General features: G+C 51.0%; 1 protein-coding gene across 10 annotated transcripts in view; it reads left to right on the forward strand.

Moving 5' to 3' along the window:
• The window catches only part of LOC105473882 (maestro heat like repeat family member 2A), a 59,301-nt gene that overhangs the window by 28,063 nt on the left and 9,258 nt on the right, over positions 1 to 21,980 (forward strand). For 3 of the 10 annotated variants that reach the window (XM_071073591.1, XM_071073590.1, XM_071073597.1), the window contains 20 exons: positions 1,034 to 1,074; positions 1,635 to 1,776; positions 2,075 to 2,127; positions 2,584 to 2,691; positions 5,008 to 5,127; positions 5,318 to 5,440; positions 6,721 to 6,873; positions 8,377 to 8,499; positions 9,440 to 9,519; positions 11,212 to 11,320; positions 12,119 to 12,214; positions 14,619 to 14,723; positions 15,846 to 15,969; positions 16,495 to 16,613; positions 17,160 to 17,312; positions 17,745 to 17,899; positions 19,980 to 20,139; positions 20,218 to 20,411; positions 20,731 to 20,868; positions 21,401 to 21,527. In XM_071073591.1, the coding sequence (XP_070929692.1) occupies positions 1,034 to 1,074; positions 1,635 to 1,776; positions 2,075 to 2,127; positions 2,584 to 2,691; positions 5,008 to 5,127; positions 5,318 to 5,440; positions 6,721 to 6,873; positions 8,377 to 8,499; positions 9,440 to 9,519; positions 11,212 to 11,320; positions 12,119 to 12,214; positions 14,619 to 14,723; positions 15,846 to 15,969; positions 16,495 to 16,613; positions 17,160 to 17,312; positions 17,745 to 17,899; positions 19,980 to 20,139; positions 20,218 to 20,411; positions 20,731 to 20,868; positions 21,401 to 21,527 (2,423 nt within the window). The remainder of the gene's footprint in view (positions 1 to 1,033; positions 1,075 to 1,634; positions 1,777 to 2,074; positions 2,128 to 2,583; positions 2,692 to 5,007; positions 5,128 to 5,317; positions 5,441 to 6,720; positions 6,874 to 8,376; positions 8,500 to 9,439; positions 9,520 to 11,211; positions 11,321 to 12,118; positions 12,215 to 14,618; positions 14,724 to 15,845; positions 15,970 to 16,494; positions 16,614 to 17,159; positions 17,313 to 17,744; positions 17,900 to 19,979; positions 20,140 to 20,217; positions 20,412 to 20,730; positions 20,869 to 21,400; positions 21,528 to 21,980) is intronic. The other 7 variants (XM_011728044.2, XM_011728043.2, XM_071073592.1 and 4 more) reach the window with 6 other exon arrangements.

A 21,980-nucleotide genomic window follows, 5' to 3' on the forward strand; every position in this document is an offset into this window, starting at 1 on the left:
CCCCCTTCTGGAAACATCCAAGTCCAAATTAATACTATTAATGCCTACCTGGATATTAATGCCTGCCTGATCATATCTAGGACATGTTAGAATTGTGTAAACTTCCTTCTGGATAGCTCACTCCTCATGTCCTGTCCCCTCAGCCTACACCCCTGGTCCAGATCCCATCCTTGGGAGCTCCTGGCCCAGCCTTTCTCATGCATGACCTTACTGGGCCTCTGCTCTGTCTGGCTTCTCTGAGCCAGCTAGAGTAACTATAGGCACCCCATCCTCTGTAGACTGCCCTCACTGTGGTCCACTCAGAGTGGGGACTGTTAACACCAGGCTCTCAAAGCAACTATGCCCACCTACCATGCTTGCTCCTGTCCCCTTTCCTCCCACCTCTGGCCCCAAGGGCGTGACTGGTGACGGAGGTGACTGATGGGGTCCTTTAGGATCCAGGGCTAGCGAAGGGCAGAGCAGGCTTTCTTACTTTGATCTAAACAAGCCAGTCAGGCGATCCTCTGAGGTCTTCCTCATGCCCCTCTTACTCTTGACTCTGGTTGAGTCCTCTCTAGGGTCCCTGCTCTTGCACCTTCTCAGCAGGCCTAGCCTTGCCTTTGTCCTTTTGTTTGTGTGCTGTTGGTTTGCTTTTCATGGGCTCATTGGCTCCCAAAGCCTATAGAGAGTGTCAGGAGTGGGTAGAAGGGCAGTGTCTAATTACTCTTGGCTCAGCAGAGGACAGGTTCATGATAGGAGACAAAACATTGTCATGGTAAGCCCTGGTGTCCACTACAAAATGTGCATGACCTGAAAAGAGCATCTTCTAAACCTCAACCCGTTAGCACAATTCTCCCCTCTTCCCAGCATAAGTGAAATGTAGTGATATTCTCAGGAAATTCCCTGTGCCAACCCATTCTCCATTCTCGGGGTTTGGGGAACAAGATCATGTTGGGGAGGCACCTTCTAGGGTAAAGTTCCTAGATGGGGACACAGGAGCATGTCCTGATACAAGCGAGGAAGGCTCAGCTGGGGTTGCATTTCCTTCAATCAGTGGACCTGCCTGCACCTCAGAAGCTGCTGGCCCGTCTCCTGGTGAGTGGCTGACCTGCATCATGCCCTGGCCTGGCAAGGCCATGCCTTGTGGCTTAAGCTCCTAATTCCCAGAGCCCCAGGGGTAGGAGGAAGCCGGGGTGCAATGAGGGAGTTTGATATTTGGCAGGACAGATTATTCCATGTCCCTGTCATTCCTCTCGAGTTTGGTAGAGGCAGTGCACTTGTGATAACTGGGGAGCCGGCCTGGACCTGCTTTTAGAGTCCTCTGCCCAAAGCATCCCCACAACACCTCCAATACCTGCCTACCCCTGGAGGTTGGCTCAGTCCAGGACCCATGAGTTCTCCTCTTTATGTTAACTGTGGACCCTCATCCATATTACACTGAAGCCTGGGGTGGGGAGGGAGCCCAGGTCTGGCCCCCATCCCCCCTCCCCCCTCCTTCCTGCAGTGTCCTCTGCAGGTGCACTCTCTGTTTGAAATCCCTATTTGAAAACCACCCATCCTGTCTAGCTCCTCCCTTTAAAAATGAGGACAATGAGCTCCAAGACAGGGAGCGAGGTGCTCAGGTGCCACTTCACTGGAGTCTTGGTGCCCTCCAGGTGCTGATGTCATCACCTTACAAGGGGGAGGGTCGTGGGATAGCCATGCTCAACCTCTTGAGGACCCTGAGCCAGAGCATCGCACCCTCCATGGCCAACATGTGGGAGCTGGAGATTCCGCTACTGGTCCGGTACCTGGAAGGTGAGGTGCCTGGGGAGCCCATCCCAAGCCAACCCTCCAATCCGTGTACATGCTGGGGTTCTAATCACATGAGTTGAATAACAAGAGCTGAGGCTCACAGTCGACCCACACAGCACACGTTTGTCCTGAGAACTAGTTGAACAGCTTGGGAAGGTGAGGAGGGCAATGCAATGTGTGATGGGTTCACCCATGGAGGGCCTCAAATGCCACGCCAAGGAGGCATAGAGGGCCTCGAATACCAGGCTTAGGGGAGCAGTGGAAGAAAGTGGCATGTGTGACCATACATGTGTTCCTGCAGAACATACTGAGTTCACTTGGGATCAGAAAGCCTGGGAAGACAAGCTGATTCAGGTAAAAGGGTAACAAGTTTGCTGAGGCCTGGGAGGAGGAGAAAGATGGGAGTAGATGGAAAGGCATTTGGTGGGCTGGGCACGTGAGGAGTTTAGAAGCCCCTAAAGGACATGTTCTCCTTCTGTCAGAGAAGACTTGGGAGTTTCAAAGTCTATAGCTGTGTCTATCCCCAGGGGAGAACTGAGAGAACCTTCCATCCCAAGAGCCAGGTGCCCAGGAGGGGAGCAGGGAGCGACACCCCTTCTGTTAGCCCCCAGAGCCACAGCCATTCCTCAGACCCACAGAACATTATTAGCACTGGATCAGGGATCTATGGACTTCGTGATCTGGAGATGTAGGCAAGGGAAGTGAGAGAGGGCAAGTCACTACTCAAGGTCACGTAGCATTCCCAGAGCCCAGGCAAGAAGAGGGATGAAGGCCTTTGTCCCTTCCCACCAACGTCTTGTTCCTCCCCAGTTTCTGCGAAACTCCCTCAAGAAGACCCGGGGGTCTAGCTGGAGCTTGCGCTTGAGCAAAGAGCTGAACAACCAGATTGCGAGTTTTGATAGCCCCTCTCTGGAGAAGGTTTGTCTTCACAGGGACAGGAGAATTTGGACAGGGAGGAGACTCCAGGGATGATGGAGTGGAGAGGATCACACTGTGTGTGTGAGATCAGCTGGACCTGTGGCTGTTTACAGGGTCCTGGGAGGAGAGGAGGGTGGTCTAGATTGGTGGTTTTAGTTTTGTTTTTGGTTTGTTTTTTTTGTTTTGTTTCGTTGATCCTACAGATTCTGATTAGCAATCACATGTGTATATTTCTTTGTAAACAAAACTATACCACATTGCTACAAAACTCTAAAATATTGTTGAAAGAAATCAGTGAGGGTCTCAATAAGTAGAAAGCACCCCATGTTCATGGATTGGAAGATGCTATAGTTCAAATGGCGATACTCTCCAAATTTATCTTCAGTTTTAGCATGACCCCTATCACAATCCAAGCTAGTTCTTCTTTTTTTTTTTTTTTTTTTTCCAGAGACTGACAAATTGATCCTAAAATTTATATGGAAATACCAGGGGCTCTGAATAGCCAACATAATTATAATGAAAGGAAGAATAAAGTTGGAGGACTCAAACTTCTCAATTTCAACTTCTTACACAAGTGCAGTAAAACCCTGCACAATTGCAGTAAACAAGATAGTGAGATGCTGGCATAAGGATGGACATACAGATTGATAGAATTGAGAGTCCAGAAATAAACTCTCACATTTATGGTTAATTTATTTTCAAGAAGGGTGCCAAGACAATTCAATGGGGAAAGAATAGTTGTTTTCAACAAATAGTGCTAGGATAACTAGAAATTCACATGTAAAAGAATGAAATTGGATACCTTTCTCACACCATACATAAAGCTAAATCAAAATAAATCACAGACCTAAATAAAATAACTAAAATTATAAAATTATAGAAAAACACAGGATAAATCTTGTGACCTTGGGTTAGGCAAAACCTTAGAGATGACACCAAAAAGCACAAGTGACACAAAGAAATAAAGTGGATATCATGAAAATTAAAACCTTGTGCTAAAAATAATACAATAAAGTGAAAAAAGCATATTAAGGAAGAATATGTTCTTCCGTACAGATCAAAGACTTAAGTGTATAAAATAAAATAGAACCATGGAGCAACTAGAATATATTGATGGATATTTTTATAATCTTAACGTGGAATAGCCTTTATATGCTTGCAAAGAAACCAAGAAAGACAAGAGAAAAGAGGTAAACTTTACAGATATTAACATTTTTTGTGTGTGCTTCTACTACTTCCTGTTTGTTTTCTCATCTCCAAAAACAAAAATATTTACTTTATGGAGTCATGGTGAGGATTTAATGAAATATGGATGGTGGTTCTTATTATGTCTCCAAATATAAAACAAAATTCTTATAAATAGAAAAAACCCACCAAAAAATGGGAAAAAGAATATAGCCAGAAATTGAAGGAATTATAATGAATCATGAGAATGTGAAAAGATGATTGGCACAACTGATAATCAAAGAAACACATCACAGTGAGAATGTTCCAGTTCTCACTGATCATGACCTATGTTGGGGAGTAGGTGGAGAAGTTGGTGCGCTTAGATTTGTTGGCGGGAGTGTAAATTGGTTCAACTTACACAGGAGTTGAACAAATTTACACTTCCCCCTTTAACACATATAACATGCCTGCCCTTATATAGCCTGGCCTCCCAGAATAACCTGAACATTTATTTATTTTTTTTTAAATTTTTTATTTCCATAGGTTTTTGGGGAACAGGTGGTCTTTGGTTACATGAATAAGTGGGGATTTGCAAGATTTTGGGTCACGCATCACCCAAGCAGTATACGCAGCACTCAATTTGTAGTCTTTTATCCCCCACCCCCTTCTTACCCCTTCCCCCTGAGTCCCCAAAGTCCATTGTATCATTCTTACGCCTTTGCATCCTCATAGCTTAGCTCCCACTTATGAGAGAGAATGTACGAGATTTGGTTTTCCATTCTTCAGTTACTTAGAATAATAGTCTCCAATCTCATCCAGGTTACTGCAAATGCCAGTAATTCATTCTTTTTTATGGCTGAGTGGTATTTGTATATATGAATATATATATATATAGACACCTTCCCTCCACAACTGGGTCTTGAGAGATATATATATCTCATAGTTTCTTTATCCCCTTGTTGATTGATGGGCATTTGGGCTGGTTCCACATTTTTGCAATTGTGAATTGTGCTGCTATAAACATGTGTGCAAGTATCTTCTGCACATTTTTTAAAAATTGAAGAATATGAAGTAAACTGCCTACAACAGCATCCCCTGAAGGCTGGCCGTAGGGAGGCCTGAGCTCCTTCCTCCCTTCTGCCTCTCTAGGGCTTTCTGTACCGGGCCTTGGGCTTCACCTTGGCCACAGGCCTGGAGGCCAGCAAGGTGGAGGTCCTGCTGTTGGAGCTGCTGTACAAGACGGACTACAGCAATGACTTCGACAGCGAGGTGAGGGTGCCTGCAGTCCCGTCCTGTCCACCAGATGCCTCTGGACCCTTGGGGACACGCGTGTTCATGTGGCTGCATGCGTTTTGTGGGTGTGTGTGTGTACGTGTGTGTGCCTTGCACGTGTGTGTGTGGGATCCTCCTCTGCCCACTGGCCCCTGCCCTCACCCTGGCTGGCTGGGTCTCCCTGCAGGGTGTGATTCTGTGCTTTGGCCTGTGTGCCCGGGGCCAGGTAAAAACGGTGCTGAATGTGCTTCATGACTTCGAGGAGAGGATCCAGGAGTCAGAGCAGTCCTGGCAGATCAGTGCTTGGCGGGTAAGGAAACTTCCCTCCACAGCTGGGTCTTGGGATCTCTTCGCACGGTGCTCTGGGCACTGACCCAAGGTCCTTTCTAGATCTCAGTAGGAAACTTACCTCCCACAGGGTCTCCTGTCACCACAATGGCTGAGACATTTAGTCTGAGACCTCCTGGACAGAGCTTTTGCTATTGAATCATCTTAAAAATGCAGGGTGGGCCTTTCCAGGACCCAGATACTGTCACGGAGTCCCAGCCCCTTGCTACTCATGGTGGGGTTCTCAGACTGGCAGTGGGGGCTCCCTGGGTGCTGATTGGAAATACAGAGTCCCATGCCCCATCCAGACCCACAGGATCTGAAGAAGCTGTTCAGGTAGTGCTCCATGGGTGCCTGGCACTGGGAGCTCTGCCTCAGTGAATGGATGCTGCTGGGATCGAGGGGCTCTAACCCACCGTTGCAGGGTGAGAACACTGAAGCTTGTCCATAGGCATGAGGCTGGTTCACTGGTGAAGCCAGGGTTTGGACCCAGACAGCCCATGGCCCCATCCTCTGGAGGCTGCCCCTCCCTGCCACAGGAGATGGTCTCACCAGCTGGCTGAGCTCCTAGTGGGAAACCATCTGAAACCATCACCCATGCCTCAGGCTTTGCCCTTGACTGGGAACCCTTGCCCTGGGGTCTGGTTGTTTGGATGTAGAGAATCGAGAGTGTCCCAGGGAGTGTCCCAGGCTTCTTTCCAGGTTTTCTGCAAAGAGGACCTGACACCTGGATTTCTACTCAGTCTGGCAGGGCACCGGGGCCTCTGCTCCCCATCCACAGTGGGTTTGGTGGCCTCTAACATCTCCTCCCACTCAGAGATTGTTCTGAGGATGTGAGCACCGCGAGGGCAAGGTGGAGGCTGTCAGTTCCTGCTGGATCTCCAGCCTCATGTGTGCCTGGCCCGTAGCTGGTGCCTGCTAGGTGAGGGTATGAGGTGTGCAAGCAGCCTCTCTTTAGGGGTATTCACATGAGCACCTCCACCCACAGCTGATAGGTGGTCTGGGCGTCTATGGCCCTGGTCTGTCTTGCTCACTACTGCATGCCCAGTGCCTGGTGTCTAGTAGATGCTCAGTAAAGATGCATTGAGTGAGTGAATGTTATGCATGAAAAAATGATGAACATTTCACGCACCCAGAAAACAGTCAGGTGAAGCACCGCCAGCTGACTTGACGGATCCTTTGGTTGTGTGGCCAGAGACCATAACTTGCATCTGGAGCAGCCCCTGCTGCCCTCAGTGGTTCTTTTTCTCTTTGGCCTTGTAGAAGGACCACCCCTGGAGGCGGGAGACAGTGAAAAGTGCCCTCATGGTGATGTATAGCTGTGTGGCCTCCTACTGCCACCCCCAGTTGCTCCTCAACCTCGTGGACAGCCCCATCACCGCTAAGATCATTCACCATTATGTCAGCAGCTGCCAGGTAGCCCCATCTGCCTGGGGGGATGTCGTCTGGACCAGGCTGGTGGGGAGTAGTCTTCTGCCACTCTCTGGGCACCTGCATCCCTACCCAAGGGACATCCAGGCATCCTACCTGATGCCCAGCACGTGGGAAGCCCATTGCCCAAATGTGCTGTTCTCTGTGCTTTGGTGGCATGCAGAGGGGGTGGGGGGCGAGGATAGCCCCTCTTCCAGAGTGCTGGTGGGGTCCCCAGAAGCCACAAGATGAGCCCCACCTCGTCCCAGCCTTTCCCACTCCCTCTGCCCTTGCCTCTGGCCCTCCCTGACACTGACCCAGACCCTTTCATAAGGAACAAGAAGTGGGGTTGCCTTCAAAGACATGCAAAGGGACTGGCTATTTTCTTGGAATGGCAAGGAGGGGGAAACACAGAGAATAAAGCAAAAATTGTTTTTATTTTTTAAAACTGTGGCAAAATACACATAACATAAAGTTTACCATCATAACCATTTTTAAGAATGCGTATAGTTCAATGGCATGAGGTACATTCACATTGTTGTGCCACTGTCACTGCCATCTGTCTCCAGAATTTTTCATTTTGCAAAACCAAAATCCTATATCCATTCAACACCAACTCTCCATTCCCTTCTCCCCCCAGCCCTGGCAACCACCTTTATTCTTTCTGTCTGTGTGGCTTTGACTAGTCCAGGTACCTCATCTAAGTGCAATCATATGATAGTTGTCCTTGTATGTCTGGCTTATTTTGTTTATCATAATGTTCTCAAGGTTCATCCCTGTAAAAGCAAGCATTTTCTCAATAACCTGTTCTGCCTCTATGGTGACACATAGGGCTCAGGGCCCCTGGTCACTGAAGGTGGCCCCTTAGCTGCTTTGCTGCCCTCAGGAGGCTTGGGAAGGTGGCATCTTCGTGGTATATTAGTTCGTTTTAATGATGCTGCTAAAGGCATACCTGAAACTGGGAACAAAAAGAGGTTTACTTGGACTTAGAGTTCCACATGACTAGGGTGGCCTCAGAATCACGGTGGGAGACAAAAGGCACTTCTTACATGGCAGCAGCAAGAGAAAAATGAGGAAGAAGCCAAAGTGGAAACCCCTGAAAAACCCATCAGATCTTGTGAGACTTATTTACTATCATGAGAAGAGCATGGGAGAGACCGGCCCCCATGATTCAATTACCTCCCCTTGGGTCCCTCCCACAATACATGGGGATTCTGGGAGATACAATTCAAGTTGAGATTTGAATGGGGACACAGCCAGACTATATCACATGTGGACACAGGTGCTGCACCTCACCTCGGATCCCCGCCATGTGCCTGTGGCCCTGCCATGTGGCAGGTGCTCCATTCATGTGGTCAAAGGACACAGTGAGGCTGCCCATCTCTCAGAGCATTCAACATTGAACGCTTTCTTCTGAGCAGAGGGAGTCCAGGAGCAGAGGCTGCATCTTGGATTCTTCTGGGGCTGCTCACAAACATTCTCTCCCTCCTTTCCCCCTTCTGGGCTCAGGACATCTGTCTCAAAATGGCCTTCATGAAGAGTGTTGTGCAGGTTACCAAGGCCATCAACAACATCAAGGACCTGGAGGACTTTCACTTTGCCCAGAAGACGACTCTTACCAGCATCATAGTGGTAAGCTGGATGAGGCACCTCCTTGGTCCTGGTCCTGGTTTTGGGGTCTAACTTCCTGTGGTGAGAGGTTTTCAAAGTTCCCGAGGGCATCTGCAGAGCTCTCTGAAGCCCTTCCCTGTCTTGGCTCTGCTTTGACCTAACTGTAGGAGTTCTGAGAATGATTTTTGTATCTGACAAAGAGTTTCACAGCCAGTCAACTGTTTGGAAACAGGGTGGCAGATTCTGGCTGTCTTGGGTCCTGCAGTGCCCAGGGCAGCTGGTTCAGGCCTGATAGACAGAGATTCCCTGGGCTGGCTTAGCTGTAGCTTCCCCGTGTCTCTGTGGGAGGGCCTTAGCGGCAGGGATCTGCTGGAAGCAGGACTTAGAGTGAAGCCCTGAAGGATGCACAGAAGGATGTAAGACAAAGAACATGTTCACTGTCCAAAGGCTGATGGAGCCTATGGGGCCACCAATGTCCTTCATCCCCAGGCCTCCGCACTCATGTCATTGCCAATGCCTTGGCCCCTCAAAGCTGCTTGGGTTGTGCTGGAAGTGGCCCTTGAGGGACATGAGATTGGGTGGAACAGAAGGCAGTGAGGAGGAAATGGGATTTATTTGGCTCTCACTGGCCAGGAGCTTTGGACCTGTACTTTCATGCTAGCCTGGAGCAGCCCTGTAAAATGAGTCTCCAGGTCCTGTTTTGCAGAGGAAGTGCTAGCCCAGGGGCACACAGCAAGTAGATGAGCAACCCGAGCTGGGAGCCCGGGACCACTTTGGGCCCTACTCCTACTCTGCTGCCTCCCCTAAGATGCCAAAAGCCAAATGGCCCTAAAAAGAACGAAAGAGATATGTGGGATGTTAGACGCTTTGGGAAGTGCCAGGTCTTTCTCGTGCTGACACTGGCGAGTGCTGCCGCCATCATGGTCACCAAAAGCTACCACCTCCTGCTTGTGTTGGGCAGGCGGTCATTGAGGCAGAACCGACTGACAACCTGGTTTCTCCAGTGCGAGCCTTGGCGATGGAGGCCCTCTCACACCTGAGGTGAGCTGGGCCCCCACCCGCACCCCATCCCAAGGGGTGGGGAAAAGTTCAAGACCATTCCTTGGTGCTCCTTCAGGGGTTGTGCCTCCTCTTTCCTCTCCTGCCTCTGTAGCAGGGGTCTCAGTTGGTGGCTCCCCAGGGCAATGGGCCAGCCTAGAATATGGGGGTCAGCCTCAGCCACTCCTTTCTATAATTCTCAGCAGGATTTCAAGTTGGAGCAAGCCCACGTGGGTGGGCTGCTCTTCCATTGATTGGGGATATTTTGAGCAAAATAACAGTGATAACACTAAAGAGCATTGCAGGCATCCTTCAAGATGAGTCAGGCTTAGTCAATGAGTTGAAGGGCTCAGTCAACTATTTGTTGATACCATTGGTACAAAATGATCTAAAGCCCCAAGACTTGCCTTCCTGGAGATGCCAATCCACTGGTGGGGAGGGGGAAAGGGGAAGAAGTTATGGATTTATAAAATTAGTATTTAAAGAGGTTGGCTCATCTCTAAGAATACCTCCTCTATAGGGGAAGATTCATTACTTAGGCTCACAGCAGAACTATCTGATGCTTTAAGCTGCATCAAACAGGCAGATTTTAAAATAAATGTCATGAACATCAACTAAGCACAATTATGTGCTGAGTACTGAAGGGACACAGATAACATAAGACCTAGTCCAGCCTTTTAAGGACTTCAGAGATAAGACAGACACATACAAACAGACTTATAGGTCAACGCTGACTAATAGGACTGCGTTTGCAGATAAACCCCCACACACACCAACAAAAAAAAAAAATCTGAGAACAAAAAAAAGGGGCTACTAACAAAATGCAACTCAGTTTATGCAAAAGGAGCTATCAAAAGACTTGGTGCAGAGTTGGCATTTGGCTTTTGACCTGGGCTTAGGCAGAATGACTGGACTTGGGGCTTCCTAGGAGAGTGCAATACAAGACACTTTGGGGGAACAGGAGTTTAAAGTAGGATGGTGGCTCTCAACTCTGGGGGCACAATAGAACTCATGGGGAACTTTTAACAGTATGGATATCCAGGTCCCACTCCAGATCCTGGGGCTTGGACAGGGTCCCTGGGGGTCCTTAAAAAATCCTCGAGGTGTCTTTAATATGCATCAAGCTTGAGAATTACTGATGAAGGGGCTAGAAGGAGAATGAGCTAGCATGCACCAATCGCTAGCAACTACCTCTAGAGGGTTTATAAAACACAGATGGCTGCAGTCCACCCCTAGGATTTTTGATTCAGCAGGTCTTGGTTGGGGCCATAGAATTTGTGTTTCTCATAAACTCCAAGATGAAGCTGCTGCTGCCGCGGTGGTGGTGGTCCAAGCATTACATGTGAAAGCCCCTGGACAAGCACCAGTCTGGGAGGTCAGATTCCATGGTTGTAGTTGGCAAGGAGCAATGGAATGTTTCTGAGCAGATTAATAGGTTCAGAGTAGGCAACAGCAGATAGGAGAGATGGCCTTGAACCCCTGCATCTCCCCTTCAATCACAGGCGAGAGTCACTGGACACTGGTTACTGGTCAGAGCCAGGGCTCCTGGGGAGGGATGCTTGCCAGAGCCTCCAACTGGAGAAGTCGGGCTCTTCCTCTTCTAGGACATGTTTCTGTGTCCAGATTGGGCAGTGGGGCGGCAGAAGCTCAACTCCCCAGTGACTGTTCCTCTCTTGTCACTGCTTCTTTCCCCAGCAAGCTGAAGCCTTTCTACTCCACAGAAGAAAACAGTGAGCTAATGGATATCAGCATACATTCTGTAATTTCTCTCCAACTCCCAGGAGAGGACAATGAGTCCATTAAGGTAGGTCCCTCTGGGATGCCTCTTTGCTGGGTCAGGACCTGGAAGTTAACATTAACATGGGCCGTGCTGAGAGTCCACCTTCCTGAACCAGCCTCGAGTGTTTAGAGGCCGCAGAGTGTAGCGAGCTCTATCGGCAAATGTAAGGTAATGCTGGCTGTTGAAACAGATAAACCCTGAAATCTTGGTGGATTAACAACATAAAAGTTTATTTATTACCCAAGTCAAGTCAAGCCCAATTGTCAATGGGATTGGAAATAGAGCTGCTTTGTGCAATTATTCAGGAACCCAGGCTGGCGGAGACCTCCTGCCTATCCTCAGTGCATGAATCCCAAGGTCCCAATCAATGGGTATTGATACCCAGCCTAGAGAGAAGGAAGAGAAAGTCTAGGGAAGGCTTGAGAGCCATTTTGCCCTCCTTCTGTTGGCTGGAACACAGTCACATGGCTCCACCCATGCAAGGAGTCCTGGGAAATATAGTCCCTGATGGGATGGCTGTTTCCCTGAAAACACTGGAAAAGGAGAAGGAATCTTTTGTGGACAGGTATCCCTGCCTCAAGGGACTGGCCCTGGATGAAGAATCAGAACTGGGCCTCAGGAGTCCAGTATCCTGCTTTGTAAAGTGAATTCCTCTTAAATGGTTGTCTTGTACTTCACTAGAGAAAATGAGTGTCAAGAGCTCAGACTGAGCAGAAGTTAGTGGATGACTGCCAGACGCCTCCCTGGCATGGACTCCCTGCAGGGAGGGGGGTTGTGGGTGCCCCTCATTGCCACCTATCTCTCTCTCCCTCTTGGCTGTAGACCCTGTATGCAAATGCCCTGAGCTCCCTGGAGCGGCTGATGGAGAGCCTCCTGCAGAGGCAGCTGGACCCCAGGGGGCTGCAGGAGATGGTGCAGGTGAGTTGCCTGGCGGCAGGCCAGAGCCAGGGATAGCCACTCCTCCCCAGCAGCTGGCCTGAGGGCCAGACTGTGGGGAACAAGGGAGTGCATGAAACATTGTTTTAGTGATTTCATTTTTATAAAATTCCAGGTTTGCTAAAAATTTGCAAGAGTAGTGCAAAGATGCACTTCATGCAGATTCAGAGTTCTTAATACTTTGTCACATTTTCTTTCTCAGTTTTCTTCTGTCTCCTTCCACATACACATACATCTTTTGAACCATGGATAGCTGCAGACATCCAAAGTAACAGTACTCTCTTATATAACAACAGTGCCATGATCAAATTCAAGACATTTAATGCTGACACAATACACGTATTAAAACTAATGGCCCATATTCAAATTTCACGAGTTGCCCCAATAATGTCCTTTAGAGCTGTTTTCTCCTTGATCCAGGATCCAGTCCAGATTAGGCACTGCATCTACCCGTCAGGTCTCTTTGTTCTCCTTTCGTCTGGAACAGCTTCACAGTCCTTCTTTGTCTTTCATAACCTTGGCACTTTTGAAGGGTACTGGATAGGTTTTTAAAAATTGGGTTGTTTGCTTTCTTTTTATGGAACTTTTTACAGGTTTTACATATTCTGGATACAACCCAACAGATACATGATTTGCAAATATTTTCTCCTAGCCTGTGGCCTTTTTATTGATTTCCCATTATCTTTTTGTTTGTTTGTTTGTTTTGAGATGGAGACTCGCTCTGTTGCCCAGGCTGGAGCGCAATGGCGTGATCTCAGCTCACTGCAAGTTCCACCTCCCGGGTTCACACCATTCTCCTGCCTCAGCCTCCTGAGTAGCTGGGACTACAGGCACCCGCCACCAAGCCTGGCTAATTTTTTTTTATTTTTTAGTAGAGACGGGGTTTCACTGTGTTAGCCAGGATGGTTTCAAACTCTTGACCTCGTGATCCGCCCACCTTGGTCTCCCAAAGTGCTGGGATTACAGGCGTAAGCCACCGCGCCCAGCCAATTTCCCAATATCTTTTAATGAGCAGAAGTTTTTAGTTTCGACGAAGTCTAATTTCTTTTTTTTTCTTTTATGGATCATGCTTTTGGTGTCAAATCTAAGAAATCTTCCAAAGATTTTCTCCTATGTTTTCTTCCAGAAGTTTTGTATTTTCAGGTTTTATGATTAGGTCTATGATATATTTTGAGTTAATTTTTGTATGGTCTGAGGTACAGGTCAAAGTTTATTTTAATTTTTTGCCCATGGATAGCCAACTCTTTTAGCACACTTTGTTGAAAGGACTGCCCTTTTTCCTTTGAATTACCTATGCGCCTTTGTTGAAAATCAAGGGCTCTGTATATGTGGGTCTATTTCTGGACATTTATTTGGCTTTATCAATGTGTTTGTCTATGGTACACCAATACCACACTGTCTTGATTACTATATCATAACAAGCCTTAAAATCTGGATCAGATAGTGTAAGTCCCTAGATTTTGCTTTTTTTTTTTTTTTGCTGCATTTCACAGGTTTTGATACATTGTGTTTTAATTTTATTTCAGTTCAAAACATTTTAAACTTCCCTTATGATTTCTTCTTTGACCTGCAAGTTATTTAGAAATTTTCAAATATTTGGGGGTTTCCCAGAATCTTTCTGGTTTGAATTCCTAATTTAACTGCATTGTTGTCTGATGACATACTTAAATCCCATATTTTAAATCCTTTTAAATTGACTGAGATTTATTTTGTTGCCCAGATACCATCTATCTTGGTAAATATTTCGTGTGTATTTGAAAAATATTCTGCTGTTGTTAAGTGTAGTGTTTCAAAATGTCTTTTAGGCCAACTTGGTTAGTATTTTTCAGGTTTTCTATCTTCTTTTTGATTTTCTGTCTTTTTGTTCTATCAATTATTGAGAAAGAGGCACTGAAATTTCTGAATAACAGTGTGCACTTGTTTATTTCCTCTTTCGCTTCTTTCATTTTTTGCTTCATGTATTATTTAGCTATGTTATTAGGTGCATAAACATTTAGGATTATGTCTGGTTGACGAACTGACCCTTATTGTGATGACATGATCTTGTTTATCTATGGTAATGTGATTTGCTCTAAAATGAACTTTTCTATCAGAATGGCCTCTGGAGCCAGGAGTGCATGGTGGGCTGTGCTCCTGGCCCTTCATTATAGGCAGACATTTGGAGCCAGGCCAAATGCAACAGTCAAGCACCATCCTGGTGAGAATGCTGGGGATGCTCTTTGCCTGTCTACAGCCTCATCTCCCTTCACAATGGGGCCTGTCTAGAACCACAAGGAAACACTGAAAGTCAATCTGAGTGGGAGGGTGAGGCGGGCAAAAGCTGGCCAGGAAAGGGCTGGCCCCAAGATTTTAACACCCACTTTGGTGTTCTGGGCTCTACCCATAGCTTCTGGAAAAGTGGATCTTGTCGGAGAAAGAATGTGAGCGGGAAAAGGCCATGAACCTCCATCTCTATCTCATGCGGATCTATGTCCATAGCACTGCTGTCTGCGTGAGTCCAGGAATCCCCAACCCCCAGCCTGCTGCTCCGAAATGCACAGAAAAATTCCTATCTCTATCTGGAAGATGAGGGAACACTTATGAAATCAAGTTCTGTCCCCAGAGGGTCCCTTGGGAGAGGCTGCGATGACCTAGTACCCTGGGCTGGGTCAGGGAGGGAAAGGGTGGGATTGAGGTTGGCAGAGCTCCAGGATTTGTGGGTCCTGTGGCTTCTGTAGTGGTGAGAGCCCTTTTTAAGAAAAAAGATACATACTTATGAACCCCACATTGGTTAGGAAAGTGAATATTTACTTTGAGAAAATCAAGTGCTGCTAAAGCATAAATTTTGCAAAGCTTGACAAGTACCGCAACCCTTATAACGTCTAGAACGATGTAGTGTTTACTGATTGACCATCTGACGCAGCCTGATGAGACTTAATTTTCTACATTTTTTGGCTCCATGCTGTTTGACTGTCTTGTCCTCAGGATGGCTGTGGCAGGAAGACCATGGAGTCAGGGTCTGGGGTGCAGGGATAGGTATCTGGTCTTGGGAGGTGCGGGGAGAGAAGTGGGCTGGGCACGACCCTGGTCCTGGGCACCTGGATGGAGGTGGGGATGAAGGCTCAGCAAAATGAGGCAGGGGCCAAGACCAGCACCCAGCAACATGTGATGCCAGAGGCTGTGTGGATGGCTTCATCTGGGCTCTCATGACATTCCCTGCAAGAGGAGGTGCCACCATCATCTCCACTGTGCAGACAGGAAACATGAGACCGAGAGGAAGAGTACCCTGCCTAGGCCGCTCAGTCAGTGAGCAGGAAGCTCTGATTTGATCCCCAGGGTTTGTTACAGGAACAACTGGGCCCAAGTTCAGAGCTGTGAACTGAGCAGAGCTGAGTCGGAGGGAGTCCTGAGCCGGGGTGCACAGTTCCAGGCTACTCAGCCTCCAGGGACCCACCTGTGGGCAGGGGAGGCTGGTGCTTGGGCAGGGTACAGGCAGTGGCACCCTCCCCTTCCCCAAATGGATGTTTTCAGAGCAGGGTTTGCCCTCTCAAGTCGCCCTTCACGCTGCCCCTGGGCAGCAACAGGTGTGCATGAGAGCACAGAGGTGTGAGCCCCGTGGTGTCCTGTCCCTCAGATCCCCCTAAAGATGGGGCAGTTTGGCACAATGGTCGGACTCATCGCCCCGTGTACCTGTGATGCCCATCAAGGAACCCGGATGGCCTCAATGAATGTCCTGTCCAGCCTGCTAGATCTTCACGGTATGAGAGGGCAGGACATGAGGACCAGCCCCTCTGGGAGGGAGAGAGGGCTGACTCCAGGAGTGTGCACTGTGGCCAGCCCTGGAGGGAAGCGTGGCCTCTGTGCAGGCAGGCATGGAAACAAACAAAGGTGACCATCAGAGGGAGCAGTGAGGGGAGAGTTCACCAACAGGCTGTGGAAGCTTCCAGAAGGAGAGGTTCATTAGCCCGGATTGACCCCGGAGGGCAAGTGCTGGGCACTGAGGGCCTGGCTGGGAGAAAGTCAGCTCCCAGATGCCAAGCATGTGACAGAGCTGGCCCCAGCTGAGTTCAAGGGAGAGCAGGCCTCTGAGCAGGGTGGAGCGGTGGTGCGGGCAGAGGCTGCCACAGGGAAGGACCAGTGAGAGCAAAGGTCAGAACTCCTGGGATGTTCATATGCTGGAGGGTGGCTCAGGCCTGCAAAGCCAGGGCAGGAGGTAGCCACGAAGTGGAGGTGGCCAGGCCCTTTGTCCCTGCTGGTCATTTCTGAAGTTGTATTCCCAACAGCAAGCCAGACCTGCTCCTTATGGGGCTCTTCCAAGGAGAAGGAGCTTGAGAAATGTAAGGGGGACATCCAGAGCACAGACGTGGAGAAGATCTTCTGTGCATCCTCCAGAATCGCCAAGGTGACAGCCGGGGAGCCTGCCTGGGCTGCCAGGCTGGTCTTGTGGCCCTTGGCCGTCTCTCAGGGAGGGGGGCCTTCCCGGGCTGGCTGCACAGCCCAAGTTCTCTGGGGTCTCGGCCTCCATGGCTTTTGGCCCAACTCCTGCCCTCTGTGTTGAAAGGGCCTGCAGTATGTCAGGTCCCTACTGTGTCTCTGGCACACAGTAGGTGCTTAATCTGCCTTGCTGTCTTCTCCCTGTCTCTGTGATGTGCCACACTGGGTGCGGAAAGGGCCATGGGAATGATCTGGATGGGCCCTGCACGTGGTGTGGGCACGTGGGCAGGCTCATGGCACAGTGATGAAGTGCCTGGAGAGCCACCCAAACAGGGGCTGGGGACTTCAGGGGACCAGGCCCCTTCTGGCTCAGCCCAGGAGAGGAGGCCATGGCCATGGTCTGAGAGAGGATGGGAGCCTGGAGTGGGGCCATGGGGTGGGACAGAGGAGGAGGGAGTGTCAGCAGTCATGGAGTGGCAGGGGAGGGCAGGGGAGTCACCCGCTCTGCTCCTAGATGGTCTGCACGGAGTTTAACTGCGATGAGGTGGTCTCGCTCATCCAGAAGCTCTGCGAGAACACTGGGGCCATGGACCTGCAGCACGACAAGGCCTCTGTCATCTGGATAGGCTCCTTCCTCCAGATGCGGGCCAAGGAGCTGGAGGACAAGGTGGCAGAGCCGCGGCAGGGCCAGCAGAGAGTGGGGCTGGGGCTGCCTGGTGTGCCCAGATGAGAGGGAAGGATGAGGGCCTCACTAGCACTCACTGAGAGTGCCTCCCCCAACCCCTGGCTGCTAAAGAGGAGGAGGAAACAGAGTTCTAGAACCAGAAAGAAGCGTGTTGAAGGTAGCCTCGTTAGTTAAGTGCACGCTGACCTGGAGGTCCAGGCTCTGCTCCCCAGAGCACACCACCTCCTGCACTGAAAGCCTGTGAAAATGAGTTTGAGGCAGAGACCAGAGGATGCACTAGAGAAGGTGCTGGGTGTTTAACCTGCCCATTGTCCAAATGGGCCAGAGTCTGTGGAGCAGAGGCGTGTCATGGGGTTAGTGCAGGAGGCCATGGGGGCCTGGGCTGCCCCCTGGTGATGCCCCACCCCTACCTAGGTGGCCGAGATCCTGAGCGCCATCCTGGTGCACCTGCCGGTGGTGGACCACCCGGAGGTGCGGCGCCTTCTCATTGAAGGCATCCTGCTGCTGGCGCACCATCACCAGGAGACCATCCTCACATCGCTCCTGAGGCAGCCCCTGCCCATGGAGAGGTGGGTGTCCTAGAGGAGGCGGCCCCGGCCTCCTGTGCCAGTTGGACCATGCCCAACTTGCCACCCTGATGTATCCCAGAAGCCTGGAGCCTCAGGCAGTACCTTGCCCCGCCCTGAAGGAGGTCGAAGCCCTCTACCTGTACCTCCTGCAGGAGGTGCCAGCCTCCGATGAGCCACTGACAGAGCCCAGGCTTGTAGAATATCACCACATGGAGCTGGAATCTGGACCCGTAGCTCCCCAATGCCTGGGGCAGTGTCTGTGGAGTTCATTCTCTCCCAGAGCAGCTCTTTCCTTCCCTGCAAACAGAGCTCCGGCAGATCAGCTGCAGGATGTGGCTCCACGGCCTGAGCAAGCCCTGGAGAGATTCCAGGCTGTCCCGATTTCTTTCAAAATGTGTCCTAAGAGGGGAAGCAACTTGTCCCAGTCTCCAAGGGGAGAATGGCCCAACCTCCAGCCCCGGAGGCGGCCATGAGTGATGCAGAGCGACCCCGTCTTTATTGGTGTTTCTCTGCAAACAGCACAAAGCTCCTGTGTGTGCTACAGCATGACGGCACAGGCAGCTGGGCATGGTCTCCCCACACATGGGGAGTCTGTTTGGGGTGGTACCAGAATTCACCTGAGAGGAGCCAGAAAGAGCTAGGCAGTCATCCCCAGAGCAGTGGAGCCTGTGCTGGTGCAGGGAGATGAGAAGATGTCAGGCTAAGTAAGAGGCCTGGAACAGAGAAAAGGGTTTTAGAAACAGGCCCTGGCTGCAGAGCCACAAGGGCTGACCTGCCCGAAATGCAGGCATGGACCTGCCCGAAATGCAGGCATGGCTCCACCGTGGAGCTGCTTCTCATAAGGGCCGCCCTGCCGTGGGTCCAGCTGGGAGGGTGATGCCGGTTTCATGATTTAATGAGGCTCAGTGGCTCATGGGGCAGTGCTGGGTGGGGGCAAGGGGGATGTGCAGTGCAGCCCTGGGTCAGGCTGGCATGCTTGGTGGCCACATCACACTGGCTTTCACTTAGTTTGCCAAAATCTGTATTGGTTTGCTATTGCTGCATAACAAATTACCACCCACTTAGAAGCTTCAAACAACACCCATGTGTTAGTTCACAATTTCCATGGCTCAGGAGTCAAGGCATGGGTTAGCTGGGCTTTCTGTTCAGGGTCTCGCAAGCCTGTGATGAGGGTGTCAGCTGGGCTGCATTCCAGAGCCTGGGGTTGTTTTCCAGGATTGTGTCATTGTTGGTAGTTGTTTGTTGCCAATTGTAAGACTAAGGTGCCCCTTCTTGTTTCCTTGCACCCCATGGCTTCTTTGCAGTGGGTGCTGATGAGTGCACTCTGCCCCCTCTCCATTTATTCCTGCCCCCAGGCCCATCTCCCCTCAGACCCAAACTCACCTGCTCTTGTGCATTTGGTTTCGTCGGTTCCAATACTCAGTTTACACATCTCTTTGTTCAACTTAACCTTGTTAAATTCTATTTAGACTTGTTAGACTCGCATTAGCCTTTTAGAACCTCCCAGATGCCCCGCTCTCTGTGCCTCTCTACCTATCCTGGGGGCCTTCCCTTCTCAGCAGGGCCATGGGCTTGGACTTGAAACCAGGAAGGCCCTGTTCTAGCTGCAGTTTGGCAGGTGGCCTGACTGCTGCAAGCCTCACTTCCCTCTTCTGTGGAATATGGAGATAAAAATACCTTCCTCAAAGATGTGTTGGGAGGGTTAGGTGACACAATATCAGAAAGCTACCGACAACCAAACCTGATGCAAACTGGGCACTAGGAGGTATTGTTGGACATGTCCGTACAGTCATCAAGCACGTGGGGGTCTCTGTGGCCACCTAGCAGTGGAGCTGGGCTTCTGCGGGGGCCATGGCTTTCCCAAAGGTACCGTGAGCCCATGCAGAGAAAGGGGGCTGAGTGTACCGTCAGGGGCCTGGGTTCTAAGCACGCAAATTTTGGTGGCTCCCTCCACCTCCCTGAGATTCAGTTCCCAGAGTCCAGCCCCTACTTAGGGGGCTGCCAAGGGGTTGAAAGGGATTCTTACCTGCCAGGGCACATGCCAGGAAACTCACAGTCCTTGTGCCCTAACTTTGGTTAGCCACCTGGCAGAGGTGTGGCTGGCAGTGTCGGAGAACGTGCCCTTCGCCCGGACCATGCTCCACAGCCTGATGGGCCGGCTGCAGTCACGGCTCAGCCCCAGAGTCAGTGCCACCTCCAAAGCTGACATCTGGCGCCTGGCTGCGGTGGACCCCCTGATGGTGAGTTGCAGGCACAGGCCCCAAGGCTCCTCGGGGGTCTCTGGGTAGTAGCCCGATGCCCTGGACTTCTCTCTGCAGACCCTGTGCACCATCCACCTTCTCGTTCAGAAGCTGGATGAGAATGACAAGCTCCCGGACTTCCTCCCTGACCTCACCTACACCCTCCTGCTGCAGCTTGGCAGCAGCCACCGACCAGAAACTGCCGTGCCGGTCCTGAAGATGTGGAAGCTGGTCCACACCGCTCCTCTGCCTGAGGAGATGAACCTGCAAAGGTGCTCTCAAGGGTGGTGGGTGCAAGGCAGCAGGCCTGGGCTGGGTGTAGCCACGGGCTGCCCCTTAGTTGCCAGTGGACTCCACTGAGGGGCCCTCTGTCTCTTCCTGGTGGGAGCTGATCTTACTCAAGATGCCGTTCTCGTGTGTGTCAAGCACAGTGTGCTTTTCAGAGCTCGCAGACCCACTCCCTCCCTGGACCTTTCCCTCAGCCCCTTGGGCTGGGCCCAGCAGGCCCTGGGTCCCCACTTCAGATTGCAGCAGCCTCCCCAGCCATGCGCTCCCCAGGGCAGTGCATCACAAGCTCCCACCTCCCTCCAGGGTCACTATCAAGTCCATGCAGCTCTTGTTCAAGAGAGTCAAGAGCCAGCACCTGGCACGTGCCCTGGATGAGCAGGCGGTGTGGGACCTCCTGCAGGACGGCGGGACATTCCTGGAGGGTGTGAGCCTGTTGGCCAGGTGGGCTCTGGCTCCCACAGGGTGGCAGGGGGACCGGCAGAGGCACCTCCTTGCTGGATGGAAGGGCTTCTTGTGAGGACATGGTCCGGTCATGGCTGAATGCCTTCTTTCTAGGGGAATTGCCACGCCAACCTGGGACTCTAGGATGGTAGTGGTGTGCAAGATAATGAGAACCTTTTATTCAAACCCTTCCTGCTCAGAGCAGATATGAGGGCAGAGAGAGGAGGGGCTTGCCCCCCGGGCCACACAGGGTCTGGAGCAGGCCAGGGATCGGAGTTACTTCCGGGGTCCTAGTCACTCCGGAGCTGCCCTCACTCTAGTCCCCTTTGTAAAAAGGAGATAGACATTGATTCACTGACAACCTCAACCAAGCCCCAGGAAAAGGAGGGAGAAGTCCAGAGATGTTAGGACCTCTATCCAGGGTTATCCTGCCAGCAGGGTCCAGGCACTGGTGTGGCCCCGGCTAGCTCTTGGCAAACGTCAGGCAGGGGTGGGGCCACCTCCACGACCTGGCACCGTCTCTCCTCTGCAGACTGTGCATGCAGCACGTGGAGGGCCACAGGCAGAGGCTGGCCGAGCTGGTGCTCAGGGGCATGGATTCAGAAGTCCTGAGCTGCCGCATCAGCAGCACGGCGGTCTGCGTGGAAGTGAGGCACCGGGTGCGGGTGGGGTGCAAGCGGAGGGGATGGGGTCCCTGGATTCTTCTGGGGATGGCTCGTCTCCAAGGCATGGGAGTGTGGGGGACAGGCGAGCACCCCTCCTCTGAGTACTGATTCTCTCATCTGCTCCTTCATTCATTCATCACATGAGTAGTGCAGGGCAGGCCCTGCTGGAAAGACAGGCTGAGCCCTACAGCATTGTAGCTAACTGATGTGTGACCAGGCAAGTACAACAACTCAGGGAACCCAGGGAGGGCACCTGGGTTCTCGCTGGGGCAGGCTTCCTGCAGGAGGGCTCAGAGAGGCCGAGGGGCTTTGCAAGGCGGGAAGGTAGGGCCCAGCGACCCTATCTCAGAGCCAGTGTTGGAGCATCCTGAGGGCAGTGATGCCCAGGGCACCCCAGGAACCAACCACAGCCCAGGCCAGAGGCCAGCCAGCCTTTTCTGTAAAGGA

This window comes from Macaca nemestrina, chromosome 11 (assembly GCF_043159975.1).
Source record: "Macaca nemestrina isolate mMacNem1 chromosome 11, mMacNem.hap1, whole genome shotgun sequence".
Classification (NCBI taxonomy): Eukaryota; Metazoa; Chordata; class Mammalia; order Primates; family Cercopithecidae; genus Macaca; species Macaca nemestrina.